General features: G+C 40.6%; 1 protein-coding gene across 1 annotated transcript; it reads right to left on the reverse strand.

The window, feature by feature from the left end:
- Window positions 1-54: 54 nt before the first annotated feature.
- On the reverse strand, window positions 55-11,519 carry LOC146309070 (NACHT, LRR and PYD domains-containing protein 3-like). Its single transcript, XM_084744107.1, has 15 exons — window positions 11,363-11,519; window positions 11,049-11,186; window positions 10,363-10,482; window positions 9,949-10,068; window positions 9,711-9,830; window positions 9,169-9,273; window positions 8,931-9,035; window positions 7,121-7,257; window positions 4,865-6,647; window positions 4,393-4,566; window positions 3,952-4,128; window positions 2,426-2,599; window positions 977-1,150; window positions 630-803; window positions 55-110 (listed from the first exon to the last, which is right to left on the reverse strand). The coding sequence occupies exons 2-15, from the start codon at window positions 11,165-11,167 to the stop codon at window positions 98-100; spliced, it is 3,495 nt and encodes a 1,164-aa protein (XP_084600233.1). The 5' UTR covers window positions 11,168-11,186; window positions 11,363-11,519; the 3' UTR covers window positions 55-97.
- Between the last annotated feature and the right edge of the window lie 5,960 nt (window positions 11,520-17,479).

Raw genomic sequence — 17,479 nt, forward strand, 5'->3', positions numbered from 1 at the left:
CACAAATTTTTAATCAAAGTTGCATATTTTTTAAACAACTGAATGAATTCAAACGGATATCAAGGCACAGCTGATCCTCTCAACACCACCTCCTTCCTCACCGCTTCCATCTGACGAGAGAAGAAGACAGACAACAGTCATGGATCAGTGTTTACTAGTCTTACATAGTGAGACCTATCGACCTGAAAAGACCATCCTGCCATAGTGGAGAAAACAGAGGTGGAAAGTAACGGAGAACAAATATTTTGTTACTGCACTTAAGTAGAGTTTCACACAATATCACAATATCACAATATCATATTTTGTGATACTACATTGATTGTTAAAACACTGTATTGTGATATTTTGATACATGCAAAGACTTGTGATAGTGGTTAATTTTGTCTCTTATTTAAGCCCTCAACCACTAGATTGGAGTGCTATTGCTAAAGCTGCAATGACTGATCTAAATTCTCTGATTTCAGCTTCTTAAATGTGAATATTTTTCTGGTTTCTTTACTCCTCTCTGACAATAAACTGAATATCATTGACCTGTGAACAAAAAGAAGACATTTGAGCACTTCGTTCTTGCCAATGCACAGCCCTAATCAGGAGCCAGGTTAGCACAGCAGCGTAGGAAATGAACTGACCTCAGTGTCTCCAGTCTGAAGTCTGGACTCTCTACAAGCTCACACAGCGGCTTCACATCTGATTCCTTCAGACTGTTTCCCAAGAGATCCAGCTCTCTCAGATGGGAGGGGTTGGACTTCAGAGCTGAGGCCAGGGAAACACAGCTGACCTCTGTCAAATGGCAAATTGCCAATCTGAATAAAGAATAAATTATGTAAATAAATGTATGCATTGTATTTTCTTATTTATATACTTTGACATTATATTAAACTCAGTACAGAAGTAAAAAATGTTGTCTGACTTCAGATCCAGTGCACAGCCTCAATCACGAACCAGGTGAGCATCGCAGCGTAATGACTGAACTGACCTCAGCTTCTCCAGTCTAAACTGTGGACTCTCCAGAAGATCACACAGCAGCTTCACATCTGCATCGTTCAGGTCGTTGTCAGTCAGGTCCAGATCTCTCAAATGGGAGGGGTCGGACTTCAGAGCTGAGACCAGGTAAGCACATCCAACCCCTGTCAAACTGCATTCAACCAATCTGAAGAACAAAAAAAAAAAAGGTGAAACTTTAGGGGACAATGCTTCTGCTTGAAATCTTCCATTTTTTAAAGGGCAGCTGTGTAGCATTTAGTGGCATCTTGCAGTGAGCTTGAAGATTTGTGACCACTGGTGAGCTGGCTGTTACATTTCAGAGTGTATTTTGCTATAGTCTCACACATTTTGACTGGCAACACTTTATGATAATCAGGGGTGGAAAAAGCACTGAAAATCTACATTATTAAATTATTACTCAATCAGAAGTAGAAGTATTGGTTTACTTAAGTAAAATTATTCTTCTAAACTGATGATGTTTAAGGCAATATCAAAACATTTATAGGGCCTGAGCACCCTCAGGTGCAAGGACCCTATTGAAACTGAAGGAATTATTATTTTTCCTCCAAATGAATTGCCTTTTTGGAGGCTTTATCATATCAAAAAAAACAGTTTTCAATTTTGGCGTTTTCCACACGTCATATTCGTGTCGAACTTCTCCTACACAGATAATCCAAGTGACTTCAAAACTGGTGTGTACCATCTAGACAAGTGTGAAACCTAACTGACATCCTGGAGATGAGACTCAAGAATCAACCTTTTTCAGGCTTTCTACCTACTGCAGCTTTGTCTTAATAACTATCAACTAATTGATTTATCATTTATTAATGATGGCTATAATAAAGGGTTACCATGAAATTAATTTTAGAGCTTCACACACTTAGAAACTGTATCCTAAGAAGAGAATAATACCTGCTTTCACCTGTTCTGAAGTCATACACACAGGAGATAAAGACATTTAGATCAGATTAGAAATTAGATCACTAGAATTTTTAGTTAATTGTTAACATTATTTTTCTTGTTATATTATGGTTTTAAATGTGTATTGGTCTGCCACACTCAATGGATTAAACCACCAAGGAAGAATATACACGTTAATATTAAGATACTCAGTGTGGATCAGTATAATATCAGCCTTATGTCGGCAGTTTATTGTCAACACACCAACTTCCACAACATACTAATCTCAGCACAGAAGTAAAACATTGTGTCTGACCTTAATTACTCAGTCTACAGTGTGGACAAAAACTGCAAATTGCCAATCTGATTAAAGAATAAATTATGTAAATTAATTTATTTATTGTATTTTCTTATTTATATACTTTGACATTATATTAATCTCAGTACAGAGGTAAAAAATGGTGTCTGACTTCAGATCCTTGCCAGTACACAGCTTTAATCACAAGCCAGATGAGCATCGCAGCGTAACGACTGAACTGACCTCAGCGTCTCTAGTCTAAATTCTGGACTCTTCACAAGATCACACAGCAGCTTCACTCCTGAATCCTGCAGCTTGTTTCTACCCAGATCCAGGTGTCTCAGATGGGAGGGGTTGGACTTCAGAGCTGAAGCCAGAGAAGCACAGCTGACCTCTGTCAAATTGCAGTCCATCAATCTAAAAAAAACAAAAAAAACAGCAGGATACAGGTTCAAAGCTGTAAAATACAAAAAGTAAAATCAAGCCCTTATCAATGACAATGACCAGATACTTTAAGTCACTTCACCTCTAAAACTCTGCCAGCTGAACTTCGTTTTAAAATGAAGATTTATAAGTGTGTAAGTAGTCTGAGCTGCAGCCATCACCAGTTTCTAAGCTGCAGCATTTCCTGGTCCGGTGCAGGAGCAACCTGCAGATTCCACGCTGCAGCAGTCCCTTGTTCCTGAACTGCAGCCATCGTTTCCTGAGTTGCAGCAGTCCCTTGTTTCTGGGCCAAAGTGGCTCCCTGCTCCTGCTGAGCGGCAGTAGTTCCCTATTCCTTTGCTAGAGCAGTCACCAGTTCCTGTTTTGCAGCACCACCCATTCCTGAGATACAGCACTAACCTGATCCTTAACTGAAGCTGTATCCCCTTTTCCTGCCAGGTTGTAGCAGTTTCCTGTTCCTGCTAAGCTGCAGCAGGACTCTGTTCATGAGCTGCAGCCATCACAGTTTTTGTGCTGCAGCAGTTGCCTGTTCAGCCGTCACCAGTTCCTGGGTTGTAGTATTCTCCTTTATCTGCTGGGCTGCAGTGGTGCCCTGTCCTTGCTGAGCTGCAGAGATCCTCTGTTCTTGCTAACTTACAGGAGTCCCTTGTTCCTGAGCTGCAGCCATCACCAGTTCATGAACCGAAATAATCTGTAGAGACCATTTGCAGTACCCTGTTCTGGTGCCTCAGCAATCTACAGAACCATCACCAGTTTGAGCTGTAGCAATGCCCAGTGGATGTACTTCAGCAGCCGCTAGTTTTCCTGGCTGCACTGGTCTGACTCTCAGTTGCCAGCCTCCTGTTCTGCACTCAAGCAGCTAGTCTTCAGTTCTGCACTCCAGCCTCTTTGTCAGCCTCCAGAGCAGTCCAGCCTTCGTTGTTGACAGCCTCCTGAGTGACCCCGCCTGTATCAGCGGTCTCCAGGCCATCCTCCAGAGCTGCTCTGCCTTTCAGGTCACCTGTCTGGTGGCGCTCCCGAGCCGATAAATGCTTTGTGTGAATGAACTGTCTTGTTGTAATGTTGTGTGTCTGTGATTTGTACTCTGCTCTGTTGTAAAATAGATTCTGATCTCAATGAGACTTTCTGAATAAATAAAGCTGAATTAACTTGCCAACATAAACTGCAACAAAACAAAACATTTAATTCCTATTTTTCAGTTTTGAAATCTGAGTTGACAATTTTAAAACTTACTTTCAACCATTTAGATATGCATATGCATTTTAGTAATACCACAACTTTCACATCATGTTAGTCTCCCCACAAAACTGAAAACGGCATCTGACCTTAGATTCTCCAGTCTACAGTGTGGACTCTCCAGAAAACCACACAGCTGCTTCACTCCTGAATCCTGCAGCTTCTTGTTGGTAGGCAGGTCCAGCACTCTCAGGTAGTGGGGGTTGGACTTCAGAGCTGAGACCAGAAGAGCACAGCTGGTCTCTGTCAACTTGCAGAAGCTCAATCTGAATAAAGAGTGAATGATGTTGGTAAAAAAATCAATTTAAAAGCTAATCAAACTTGAGTACAGACCAAATTCTGAGCCAAACATGAGCCTTACAAACAAACCAGGTGATGATTTCACATAAAAAAAGTCTAGATGGATAAATAACGATTCAGGTCAGGGTGGAAATATGTATTTCTGATTTTGTGGTTAACTGTTCCTTTATAAAAAGAACCAATGTGATTTGTGCTCAGACCAAACCAGAAAGCGGGGGAAATGAACTGACCTCAGAATCTCCAGTCTACAGTTTGGACTCTCCAGTCCAGCACACAGCAGTTTTATTCTTGAATCGGGCAGGTCGTTGGTACCCATGTCCAACTCTCTCAGAGGGGAGGCGCTGGACTTCAGAGTTGAAGCCACGACTTCACAGTGAGTCTCTGCGAGTCGGCAGTCATAAAGTCTGTGAACAAAGATAATACAACAATTAAAATATAATAAAATCTTAAACATATTTTAATATACAATTAGACTGTGCATTTAGATCACATTGATTGTCACTGATCGCAACATTTCTAGTTTGAAAACTTCTCATGTCCACATGTCAAAGTGTTCTCAAGCAACATTATGAACCCCAAACAAAGCGCTAAAAAAAAGAAATAAAATAAAGAAACTCCAAGTGGTGTTACTTCCAGCACATCACAAATACTGAAAACTTTTATAGTGAAATACTGTATAATTTTAATCACATCTGAACTTACACAGCCTTCCTGCAGTTCCTCACAGCTGGAATCAGTCTCAGTCGTCCCTCCACTGTTGTGTTGTACTTCTTCAGGTCAAACTCATCCAAAACCTCTGACATCTGCAGCATGTAGGCCAGAGCTGAGCAGTGGATCTCAGAGAGTTTCTTCTCTGAATGGTCCTCTGACTTCAAGAAATCTTGGATCTCCTGATGTACCAAGTGGTCGTTCATCTCTGTCAGACAGTGGAAAATGTTTATGCTCCTGTCAGGAGAGATTTTTGATTTTTTCTTTTTTAGATTTTCAATGGCTCTCTGGATGATTTCTGGACTGTCATCTGTCTGACCCAGCAGGCCTCCTAAGAGTTTCTGGTTGGACTTCACAGAGAGGCCATGAAGGAAGCGGACAAACAGGTCCAGGTGGCCATTCTTACTCTGCTGGGATTTTGTCATTACTCCCATCAGGAACATATCCAGGGACGATTCAACATGTTTTTTCCCCAGAAAAGCCTCCAGTACCTTTTTGTTCCTGTTGGTGAAACAGTGGAACATGTAGACTGCAGCCAAAAACTCCTGAATGCTCAAATGAACAAAGCAGTAGACTGTTTGCTGGAAGATCACACTCTCTCTTTTGAAGATCTCTGTACAAACTCCTGAGTACACCGAGGCCTCTGTGACGTCCAGACCACACCGCTCCAGGTCTTCTTGGTAGAACATGATGTTTCCTTCCTCCAGCTGTTCAAACGCCAGCCTCCCCAGCATTAGAAGAACGTCCCCGTCAACCTCCATCAGCTCCTGTGGACTTGTCTCTTGTGCCTCATCATACTTCTGCTTCTTCCTCTTTGTCTGAACCAGCAGGAAGTGTGAGTACATGTCAGTCAGGGTCTTGGGCAGCTCTCCTCTCTGCTCTGTAGTCAACATGTCCTCCAGAACTGTAGCAGTGATCCAGCAGAAGACTGGGATCTGGCACATGATGTGGAGACTCTTGGATGTCTTGATGTGTGAGATGATTCTGTTCGACAGATCTTCATCACTGGACCTCCTCCTGAAGTACTCCTCCTTCTGGGCGTCAGTGAAGCCTCGTACTTCTGTTACCCTGTCAACACATGAAGGAGGGATCTGACTGGCCGCTGCAGGTCTGGAAGTTATCCAGATGAGAGCCGTGGGAAGCAGATTCCCCTTGATGAGGTTTGTCAGCAGCACGTTGACTGATGACTTCTGTGTGACATCAGACACAACCTGACTGTTGTTGAAATCCAGTGAAAGTCTGCTTTCATCCAGGCCGTCAAAGATGAACAGAGGTTTACAGACAGCCAGCTTCTCTGCTGTGACCTTCTGTAATGTTGGATGGAAAACATGGAGCAGACTGAGAAGACTGTACTGCTCATCTTTGATCAAGTTCAGCTCCCTGAACGAAAGCAGAATCAGCAGACTGACATCTTGGTTTTCCAAACCCTCTGCCCAGTCCAGAGTGAACTTCTGCACTGAGAAGGTTTTTCCAACGCCAGCGACGCCGTTTGTCAGAACGACTCTGATGTGTCTCTGTTGGTCAGGTAAGGGTTCAAAGATGTCCTTGCACTTGATTGGAGTGTCATGGAGGGTCTCCATCTTGGAAGATGTCTCCAGCTGACTCACCTCATGTTGGGTATTAACCTCTTCACACTGACCCTCTGTGATGTAGAGCTCAGTGTAGATCATGTTGAGGAGGGTTCCACTTCCTGCTTTATCACTTCCTTCAGTCACACGTTCATATCTTGTCTTCAGACTGATCTTATGATCATCAAAACCCTTCAGTGGACTATTCACTAAAAAGAGAACGAGAAAGAAAAGTGAGAGACAAAGTCAATATAGTGCTAAAAACAGACATAAAGTCCTCACTGCTGCTCTGCACAAGATAAAGTGGAGTCTAATGTGTTCGCTGCCGATTGTGTGATCCATCCAAAAGACTGTCTAAAGTCTGTTAATACTTACAGGTCCTCCCTTGACTTAACAGATGCTCAGATCCTCCAAGAGCTACCACACTTCCTATCTAAAGAACCAAGGAAGTGAACGACATAAAGGATGTAAGACAAAAACAACGTTCTGTGTCTTCCTTCCCCATAACTGTGTTGTGTCTGTTTGTGTCTCAAGATGGATCCTGAATACATTAACAGCGGGTTAATCAAAGCTAGCAGCTAACGTACAGCAGCCACACAAGCTAACCAAAGGTAGAGACATCAAATGTACTGAAGCAATAAGTTTTGTTGTCAGACATCAGCAGGGAGACATACAGTCTTACTTTTCTGACCGGCTGACTGCAGTCCAGGCTGTGTTCTTGGTCCGTCTCCACAGTGGGGACAGGAGGAAGAGACTGGATCCTTCAGGACACAACAGGACAGCTGCTCCCCCACAGACACAGGACTCATGTCCCACTCTCTGCGAAGACATTTCTTTATTGTTAAACTGATTAGTGGATTGCTGTCATAAGTGGTACACATCTTCTAAGTCATTTTAGTTTTGTTATTCCTTTTATGTATTTTTTGTCTTGTTACAACAGTTAGCCTTCGGTGAAAGGAGTTGGACTTCGGTGAAATACAAGCGATTCACGTGCTATTTACTCAATATTACTCATTAACCAATTATCAAAATATACGATTTATTTAACAATCAATCAGTAATCAATTATTTGATGAATTGTTGCAGCCCTAAAACCAGTAAATGAAAAAATGAATCAAAATGTAAGAAGCGACTGCAGAAGAGTGCATACATTTTTTAGCTTCACAAACCCTGTGCTAATATTAGTTTGTATGGATTTTTGTATTTTTCACTGACTAATTATTAATACGTTTGTATTTGTAGGATACTACAAATACAAACGTATTTGGAGATACTTTTTCATGTATTTGTGCCCCTTTCTGACTGTCAGTTACAAAAGGAGGCAAAAATAAATTCAAATATTCATAACAAACAAGTAGCCAACATCTACATCTGACTATATTCTGCTCTTTTGTTATCCACTGATAACTCTGACATGAACCGGACACTGATGTTTGTTCTTCACCTTCGGGAACAATGGAGGGTGGAGAAAGTCTGACCTCAAAGGGTCACTTACTAATGATTCAAAGATTTCAACTGTAAGCTAGAGAGACCTCAGAGAGTGAGCCAGAGAGAGAGAGAGAGACGTGTCGGCGGCGGCCTCTGTACCGGCCTACATCCTCCTCATTTTGTTATTTGTGCTTGTCTTTGTTTACCTGTTGTCTGTTTGTTTTATGTTGTGTTGTTTGTTTGTCTGTTTGGTAGGCTGTGTTTAATGTTTTTTTGGTAGGATATGAGTTTAAGTAACTAATTACAAATACTCACATTAGTGTAATTAGGTAGTTTTTTTAGGTACTTGCACTTTTATGAGTAGATTTTCAAGTCTGTACTTTTACTCACACTTAATTAAGCATCCACTTCATTACTTTTATCATAATTGAGCGCTGAGAATAATTTGAATTAATATCCAAACCTTTAATCAATATTTTTGTAGCAAATCAGGCAATCCGATCACAACTGAACCAATGAAAACAAAAAATAAAGCAAAAAGCTGCAGCAGTAAGGATGTTAATGATTAATCATAATTGATTAATCGGCACTAAGAATTTAACCAATAAATTGCACCTCATTTGACAGCGGTTTGTCTGGCGGAGCCATTTGTTGAATATGAAAACTCAAACTTAGACTTAAAATGAGAAAATGTGAAAATTAGAAAAAGCAAATGTTTCAAATCTTATAAATTAATAATTCTTAATTGAAAACGCACAAAATTTGCAACCCTATTTTGGAGAGGTGACGGACAGCTTAGCATAACAGAGAGGGAGACGCATTAAACATCAATGGTTAAAAAGTAACTTACAGTCTGAGAGGTTTTTGAGACAAACGCTTTGTAATTTCTCAAGCATATTCCTAAAACCAGTACTTTTACTTAATTAATATTTCAGTAATGTAACAGTACTTGGCAGGAGTTTTTTTTTTATAAGCAACACAAAATCAACAAAACAAACAAACATGACACTATCAGAGGTGACTGAAAATGAGTCATATAGATGAGCTGGTATCAGTTCTCTTACTGTGCGTCTGAAGGTCGAGGTTCAATCCCCAAGTTTGGAGGTGACTGTTTGGACCAGTCGCTCTTCATAGACAGACAGCTGGACATTCCAGAGTCTGCTCTCCGTCTGTTCAAACACCAAGGTGGTAAATACATTTTAGCAGGATTTTTATACACCACACAAAATCAGCAAAACAAACAAACATGGCATTGTCAGAGGTAACTGAAAACGAGGTACATAACTGGGTTGGTTTTCTTACTGTGCGTCTGATGGTCGAGGTTCAATCCCCAAGTTTGGAGGTGACTGTTTGGACCAGTCGCTCTTCATAGACAGACAGCTGGACATTCCAGAGTCTGCACTCTGTCTGTTGAAACACCAACATGTTTTCATTCATGTCACAGAAGTTCACCAACTGTTTCTAATATCAATAATTAGGAGGTTTAAAAGTTTGCAGACGTCCTCTCAGAGTAGATTACAGCTCTGACAGCTGTCACAGACACTACGGTTGGAGATATTCTTGCTTTTAACTACGCGTTTTCTTATGCACTAATATGCATCATGCTGTCTTGCGTATCCTGCATCCGTTTGGCACATCTTCAGAAACTGACGCTACTCATACACAAGCGAAAACGTGGTTAAAAAGAGGATGAAGGGATTTCTCTTCATCATGTGTCACAACAAAGCTGCTTAAATTTGGGTGGGAAACACATTTTTATTTGCAACACAAAATCAACAAAACAAACAAACGTCTGAGGCAAATGAAAATGAGCAATATAAATGAGCTGGTATCAGTTCTCTTACTGTGCGTGAGAAGGCCGAGGTTCAATACTGAAGTTTGGAGGTGACTGTTTGGACCAGTCGCTCTTCATAGACAGACAGCTGGACATTTCAGAGTCTGCTCTCCGTCTGTTCAAACACCAAGGTGGTAATAACATTTTAGCAGGATTTTTATACGCCACACAAAATCAGCAAAACATACAAACATGGCATTGTCAGAGGTAACTGAAAACGAGGTACATAACTGGGTTGGTTTTCTTACTGTGCGTCTGATGATCGAGGTTCAATCCCCAAGTTTGGAGGTGACTGTTTGGACCAGTCGCTCTTCATAGACAGACAGCTGGACACTGGAGACTCCGCTCTCTGTCTTTTGGATTGAACTCTGCAAACACAAACATGTTTTCATGCATTTCACATGAATCCTTGATAAATATCCTGATGGTAAAGTCATGTATGAAAGTTTATGGATCTGAGCAGTGGTGGAGGAAGTATTCAGATCCTTTACTCTGCCATATCCACGAAATATAACATCAACAATAAAATTATCTAAATAAAAATACCCTGCTTCTTTTTGCCGTACTGTTTAACATAATTTTGCCTCTTTCTGTCTCATCGTCTCGTTTAATTATGTAGGTGGAACAGAGTCATATAGATGAGTTAGTATCAGTTCTCTTACTGTGCGTCTGAAGGTGGAAGTTCAATACTGAAGTTTGGAGGTGACTGTTTGGACCAGTCACTCCTCATAGACAGACAGCTGGACACTGGAGACTCCGCTCTCTGTCTGTTGGTCTGAACTCTGCAAACACAAACATATTATTATTCATCACAGGAATCGCCGATAAATTCAGGAATTTTAACAATTTCTATCAGTCCTCTTAGATTAGATTACAGCTTTTCTTTTCTATATGAGTGTCACAGATATAAGAAGACGATTTGTCTTCGTCATGAGTTATAAAACGTGCAGCAAAACAATGAAGTAAGTGGGGAATGTGGGGGTCGCTTCAACAAGGAAACATCTGGGCTGAACGCACACGCACATACACACATGCACATGCACACACAAGTACACACATGTACAGACAGGGCTTTAGAAGAAGAGCTGTATGTTTCAAAAAAAAAAATAAAATATTTTATTATTTTTCTCTTGTTTCTTCTTTCTTCTCTTCTTGTTCTCTTCTCAGCGTACCAAAATAACTTAAGTTTTGGTTTTGGTTTTGAACTTCCTCTTGGATCAACAAACACATGCCATACACATACATTATAAAAAGTGTCAGAAGTTGCAAGTGGGATCAGATGGCTATACGTGGACTCTATGGGGATGTTTAACCCAAACTGAAAATGAGTTAGTATCAGTTCTCTTACTTTGTGTCTGCAGGTTTAGGTTCATTACTGAAGTCCAGAGGAATATCTTTGGAAAGGTTGCTCTTCGAAGACACTGGAGGCCCTGCTCTGTCCTCCTCTTCCTCCACACAGACATCCATCTTCTGATCTGAAGGCAGTCTGAGAGTTGAAACACTGACTGTGAGCTCAGACAATAAAAACAGTCTTATCACTCTCTTATCTTGCTCTCATTTTTACTGACGTCCAGTCTAATGTTTCTTTCCTCTGCTGGCCGCAGGGAGAAAACGGACTCGGAGACTTAAACAGCAACAATAAAAAGATTGATTAACGCTCACCCTGCCTCAGCCTTCTGCTCTCCTCCTGCTTCTTTCCGCTGTCAGTTCAAAATGGAGTATGGGCTAAGTGAGTGGAGACATCCGCCCTTGTTCTCATGGTGCCATGGTCAGTGGTGCTCCTCCCCTCTCCATATACAGTAAAAAGCTGTGTGTGTGTGTGTGTGTGTGTGTGAGCATGCTGTATGTAGCCCTCACTACTTATCAGCTAGAACATAATGTGTTCAAACCTCCGCCCCCATGTCAAAAGATGTGCCCCAGGTTTCCACTCTGGGACTGCTGCTGCTTTCAATGTATGTAAACAATCTTTGAGACAACGCTGCCAACCATTTCTACACAGATAATATTGTCACCTATAGTTCATCCCCTTCAGTAGTAAAAACTCCATTCATTCCAAATCCATTGTGCTTTACATTTTATCACTGAAACAACACACACCACTGTACTGTGTAAAACTATTCTTGGCCTGTTTCCTTCTTATCTGTCTACATACATGTGGAGAAACCAAAATCAATATGGCCTTCACTCTCATTATGTTCTGCAAATGCTGGTTCCAAGAGTGAGAACAGAACTCAGCAGAAAAAAGCTTTTAAATATGCTGCTCCTTTGTCCTGGAATAATCTACAGAAGGAGCTCTAATAGAGATAATCACTGTGGGGGAATTGAAAAAGCTCCCTCGGTCGATGTTGACTGCTCCTAAATTTTTACCAAAATCATCTTTTTTTTTTACCTTGGCCTTGTGTTCCATATTAACTGGATTCTGTGGTTTCACCCATTTGTTGTGTGTGACAGTTGTATTCGTCTGTTAACTTGTAACAGTGTTTTTACCTTGTTAAATAAAAGATATATTTTTATGCAGGCCTCGTTCAAAGTCTAACCAGTTCATCTATAAAAGTCTGGTGGCAGCTCATAAATGTCAACCAACAACAAATGGACAGAATCAGAGTCTCAGCTGTAAAAGCAGATAAAAATGGTCACTTTCATGAGTCTGCTGTTTTTCAGACTGTCAAGTAATTTAACAGTGGCTGTATTAGGTGCAGCTCCGGTTGTATCCGTTTTTTTCTTGTAATTGGTCTGTAAAATAAAAACAGGGGAGTGAAACTCAATCAAAGAAGGGGCCAAAATGTAAAACAGAACAGGATTAACATTTATTAAACAGTCTAAAACTGACTTTTATTCAGAAATATGAATTTGAACAGCCAGACTGCAACAACTTTTCCTCAATAAAATAAATAATACATTTCTTCAACAATGACATAAAGCAAAATGAGAATATTTCAACTCAGAATATTTAAGCTCACATATCCGATCAGCATTTACATTTGAAAATGCTTTTTGTCTGGACACAAGACGTCGCACACTTTAATCACACAGCGCTTCAAAAACTACAAAAACTTCTCTTCTGCCACTATAAAACTAACTTTCACAGCTGCTTCACTTTGTGAGTTTGCTTTTGTGAAAACATCCTGCTGTGACACCAGACTCTTTTTTTTTTTTTTAGCTTTTGCTGTGTGTCCAGCTTGTTGCACTTTCCTGATGTTACGTCTCACAGTGCCGTCTTATGTTATATTCTTTAATTACGGCCACATTAACTCCACAAAACAAGGCACACAGGTTTACCTCGGATGTCGACAGACAGGTCCTCCGCCTCCCACCTGCTTTCAAAGTCCACTTTTCGTTTGGTCATTTATTTTGGGGGTTAGCTTAGTTTTAACTTTTAACACCGCTAACCGCTAACCGCTGCTCAATGTCATTTAAGCAGCGGGAGGCGGGGCTGGTGCGCCGGTCTTGACTTGCGCGGCAGGTGTTGCAGTGCACCTTGGGATTTGTAGTGTGAGTGGCGGGAAAGCTATTTACCATTCATAATAGACACATGAAATTATCTCGCGGGCCGTTTATGATGGGGTCCGCGGGCCTTGAGTTTGGCGTGTGTGCCTTAAAGGGATAGTTCACCCAAAAATGAAAATTCAATTACGTTCTCAAACGATAGCCTGTGGAATTTGTGGGATTTTTTTTTATTTGCAACAGGGATGCATCCAGTTATGTGTTGCTGCTGATGTTATTCACTTCATCTGTCAGTGGTTTTAATGTTGTGGCTGATCAGTTTACATCTGAGGGGTCGTCAGATGATTAATGGGCCTCAAACACTTTGTGACGTGTGTGTGTGTGTGTGTGTGTGTGTGTGTGTGTGTGCGTGTGTGTGTGTGTAGTCAAAGGTACATCCCCAGCAGAGGGAGCTAAAGCACAACATTTGATATTCGTCCATGAACAGAACCCTGTTTCGGCTTCTCTTCTGATCAGCTGTGTGGGTTTTTGTACCACAAGTGTTATAAGTGTACTTTTGCTGCATTGTGTTCTTTAGTTGTATGAGAGCATAATGCTTATTTCGCAGCATCGTGTGCATATATTTTCAATTACACTACAACTATAATCAGAAAACAGACAGGCTTTCTATCAGATGACATTTAATGCATGTTGCTATGAGATGTTAGTTTTACAATAAAGATGTTTCAGTCACAGGGACGAGTACTTTTATTATTTTAATTTATGTTTAGCGGATAATACTTCTGTACTTTTACTTAAGTTGGATTTTAAATTCAGGAGGGTTTTTTTTTTTGCAACAGAGTGTTTTATGTTAAAGGAACAATATGCAACAGTTTCCTTAAAAAAACAAAACAATGTATAACTTTCTTTGTTCACAGTTTTCACTTTCCTCAGTTTTCTTTATTAAAAGTTTCAAGGCATACAAGGAGCTTTATATAATATTCATAGAAATGATGATAGTAGTAGTAATAGTAATAGAATAATAATAATAAAGGAATGAAGAAAATATTAACACCATACTTTTTCTGGAAAATGTGTAGTTATTCTATGCGAACCCTTAATTAACATGTAATAAAATAACAACAAAAGAAAGAACAATTCCTGTGGTCTGGTCACCCACCAGAGATGATGTATGAATACATATTTATGGACATACTCTAAACATACAACAGAAAAGAAAAGGAAAAAGAAAACATACATATACTATACTATTTATAAGTACATTTAACACTGGAATGTAAGAAATTGCAAAATCCTGTAATGTTCATAATTAAAGTAGATATGAGAAATGGTACATTCATGTGCGTACCTTCACAGACAACATACCACTGCTGCACACATCAGCGCCCCTCTCATGCCACCCCACATGCACATCATTTTGCACAGCTATGTGATGATGTAATCCAAAAGCAACAGAAAGCAGTTACATTACTCTAATATTGTGATTCTTGGATTGCATTGCTGTCTAACATGTTTTCCCAAACCAGACCACAGCTCATCTCACCTGACCTGTGAGCTGATGAAAAAAAAACAAAAAACAACGTGAGTCAACGTTCACACTACCAGGAAGTGCTGCACCAAACCCCATCTCCGCCCCCATCCCCCCCAACAGTGCAGCAGCCCCCTCCCCATTCCTGAAAGTCAACAATAAACCACGTTTCCAGTAAGCCGGATACCTCCCCACGTCCTGCTCATCCCCATGGAGACCACTACGAGAGTCCACAGTCCTGTGTCCTCCAGCCAAACCGGGCCACCCATGAGGACTTAGAGCCTATATTTTACCCGATATGGATCAAAATGTAGATCTGCACCGAGACACAGAGCAAAGTCTCCTCTCTGTTTTCTCTGTGTGGACACAAAGGAAAGACTTGGCAGCAGCTCTGGTGCATATTTGACTGCAGAAGCAGGACTCAAACAGAGAGAAAACACAAGTGGTCGTGGCGTTCGATATTTTACAGCCTCAGTGTCCCCTCTTTTGTGAGCCGTGACGTCAGCGTTCCCCTCAGGGCTGCATGAGTGACACAGTAGCTTTGTTTTGGAATCGCCACATCTCATTCACGGCCGCTTAACTCCTGAGTCCGGGGCTGCGCGTTGGCCTTTCAGGAGCTCTGATTCCTTAATCCGCTGGTTTTTTAAGGCACTGAATAAGCGGCCGTTTGTATGCTCGGTCCAGGGGTGGCGGGGTGCTTCTGCTTTATGTGAATTGTTGACTTGCAAAACACGCCCTGAGGACAGCGAGTGACTGATACACTGAGGGGACGACTGCCAGCAAGGTCATGGTGAAAGGTCAGTCGTACTGCTCACATGTGGATGGTGCAGAGAAACAAGAAGAAACTGAGAGAGAGCAACACGTCTGAGTTAGATTCAAGACAAGTCTCATTTTATTTACACAAACCAACATAACAAATCACAAATCTGCCTCAAGAAGTTTATTAGGTGTAGTTTATTGTCATTATACAACACAGGATTATACAACGGAAAGAAAGAGAGATGGGAAGAAACTAAGTACACTTTACTTTTGCTCCCTACATTATAACACAAATATCTGTATCTTCCATTCCTTACATGCTCCTTACACAAGAGGAGTGTTATTGTAGGTTTCATGCAAGATGAAAACGATTAAAAAGGTAAAAAGGTAAGAGAAAAATTATGTACCAAGACGTAACAATATGAAAATGACATGACAAGATGTTACAAAAAAATGTTATATAAAAGATACAAGACAAAAATGACATAAGACAAAAGTTACATCACAAGATGAAAACGAAGGAAAAGTTCTAGCAAGACAGCTGACATAAGATGTAACAAGACAAAAATGAAGTAAACAAGGAAAACGATGCAAAAGATGTAACAAGACAAAAACGAGATAAAAGATGTAACAGGACGAAACAAGATGATAATGATGTAAAAGACGTAATAGGACAAGACAGAAATGACATAAGAAAAAAAAGATGAAAGACAAAAACAAGATAAGATGAAAATTATATTACAGGACAAAAACAAAATAACACACAAACAAGATAAAAGATTTTTCCACTTTCATTCAAGTACAGAAGTTGAATCAGCACGTCTACTTTTACGAGAAGTACTGATTCTGTACTTTTACTTGATACTGCCAGGCAGAAAAACACTGAAAGTAGCCTTTAAATTTTACTTGTAACTGAGTATTTTTACATGGTTACTTTTACTTTCACTTTAGTAAAGGATCCAGATACTTCTTCCACTTCTGCCCTGAGCGACAGAAAGAGGGTATCAGTGAGCCCACTCAGCGACGCCCTCGTATCCTCTGACATCTGAGAGGTCTGAATCGTTTGCAAACAGATCTCAAGCGTTGGGAAAAGGCAAATCCATTAGCAAACAAAGCCACCAGCTGACATCCTCGACACTATCTGCCCTCTCATTCCTACACTCACTGCTGCAGCCACACACTCACTAATCTGATAAATCTGTTGTCATTTGTCCTCGTTGACAAAGACCCTGCCTCCTCTGCGGCTCTTCTGCAGTAATCCACATGTGGACTAACTGGATAAGGTGCAATAAACTGAATCTAAACACAGAAAAATGTTGATCACAAGTTCCTAATGCTCAAAGTGACGTCTTCTGTGGATCAATAAAATCTTCTTCTATCTTCTTATATCTTTAAGAGAACAAGGTGATCAATAGTCAAGAAAAACACTGAAATAAAAACATGAGTCAGATTGAAATAAACTGTTCTCAACCACTGGGCTGTGGCTCCCTGTTGCGCCATCAGAGCGCCATCTGGTGGAGGCAGCTGCATTGCCAAATGGTTAGATTTACATTTAAAGGCCGAATCAGTATTTGTCCGAGTGTTAACTGGTGACTCAGCAAAACAGACACTTTTAATACCGACGTCATCAAAAAGCTGCTTGTGCATTTCGGTGACAGATGTGGCGGTCTTCCCCAGACATCCAGATGAGTTATCAAGCTGCAAACATTGAATCAGATGGTTAAGAAGCACCAAAATCATTAAATTTTGCATGTACGGCAGAATTAATATTCAACTGGCCGACTCAAGTTGTACAGGATTTACGACGATGCAATCAAAACTGCTTGTGTTTGCAGCACCCACTGAAAAGCTGTTGTGGTCCACCATACTTCTGTTGCCAAACTGTAAGTCGCAGTACTTGTGATGGTGTTGCACCGTATTTGGTGACCCGTCAGATTCTGTGATCTGCAGTCATGGACAAAGTACTGAGATACTTTACTTAAGCAAAAGCATTAATACCACTAAAATACCACTAAAAGAAAAACTGTAACATGAGCCTCAAATCAGAG

Source organism: Lutjanus erythropterus, chromosome 19, assembly GCF_056507025.1.
Source record: "Lutjanus erythropterus isolate fLutEry1 chromosome 19, fLutEry1.hap2, whole genome shotgun sequence".
In the NCBI taxonomy this organism is placed as follows: Eukaryota; Metazoa; Chordata; class Actinopteri; order Lutjaniformes; family Lutjanidae; genus Lutjanus; species Lutjanus erythropterus.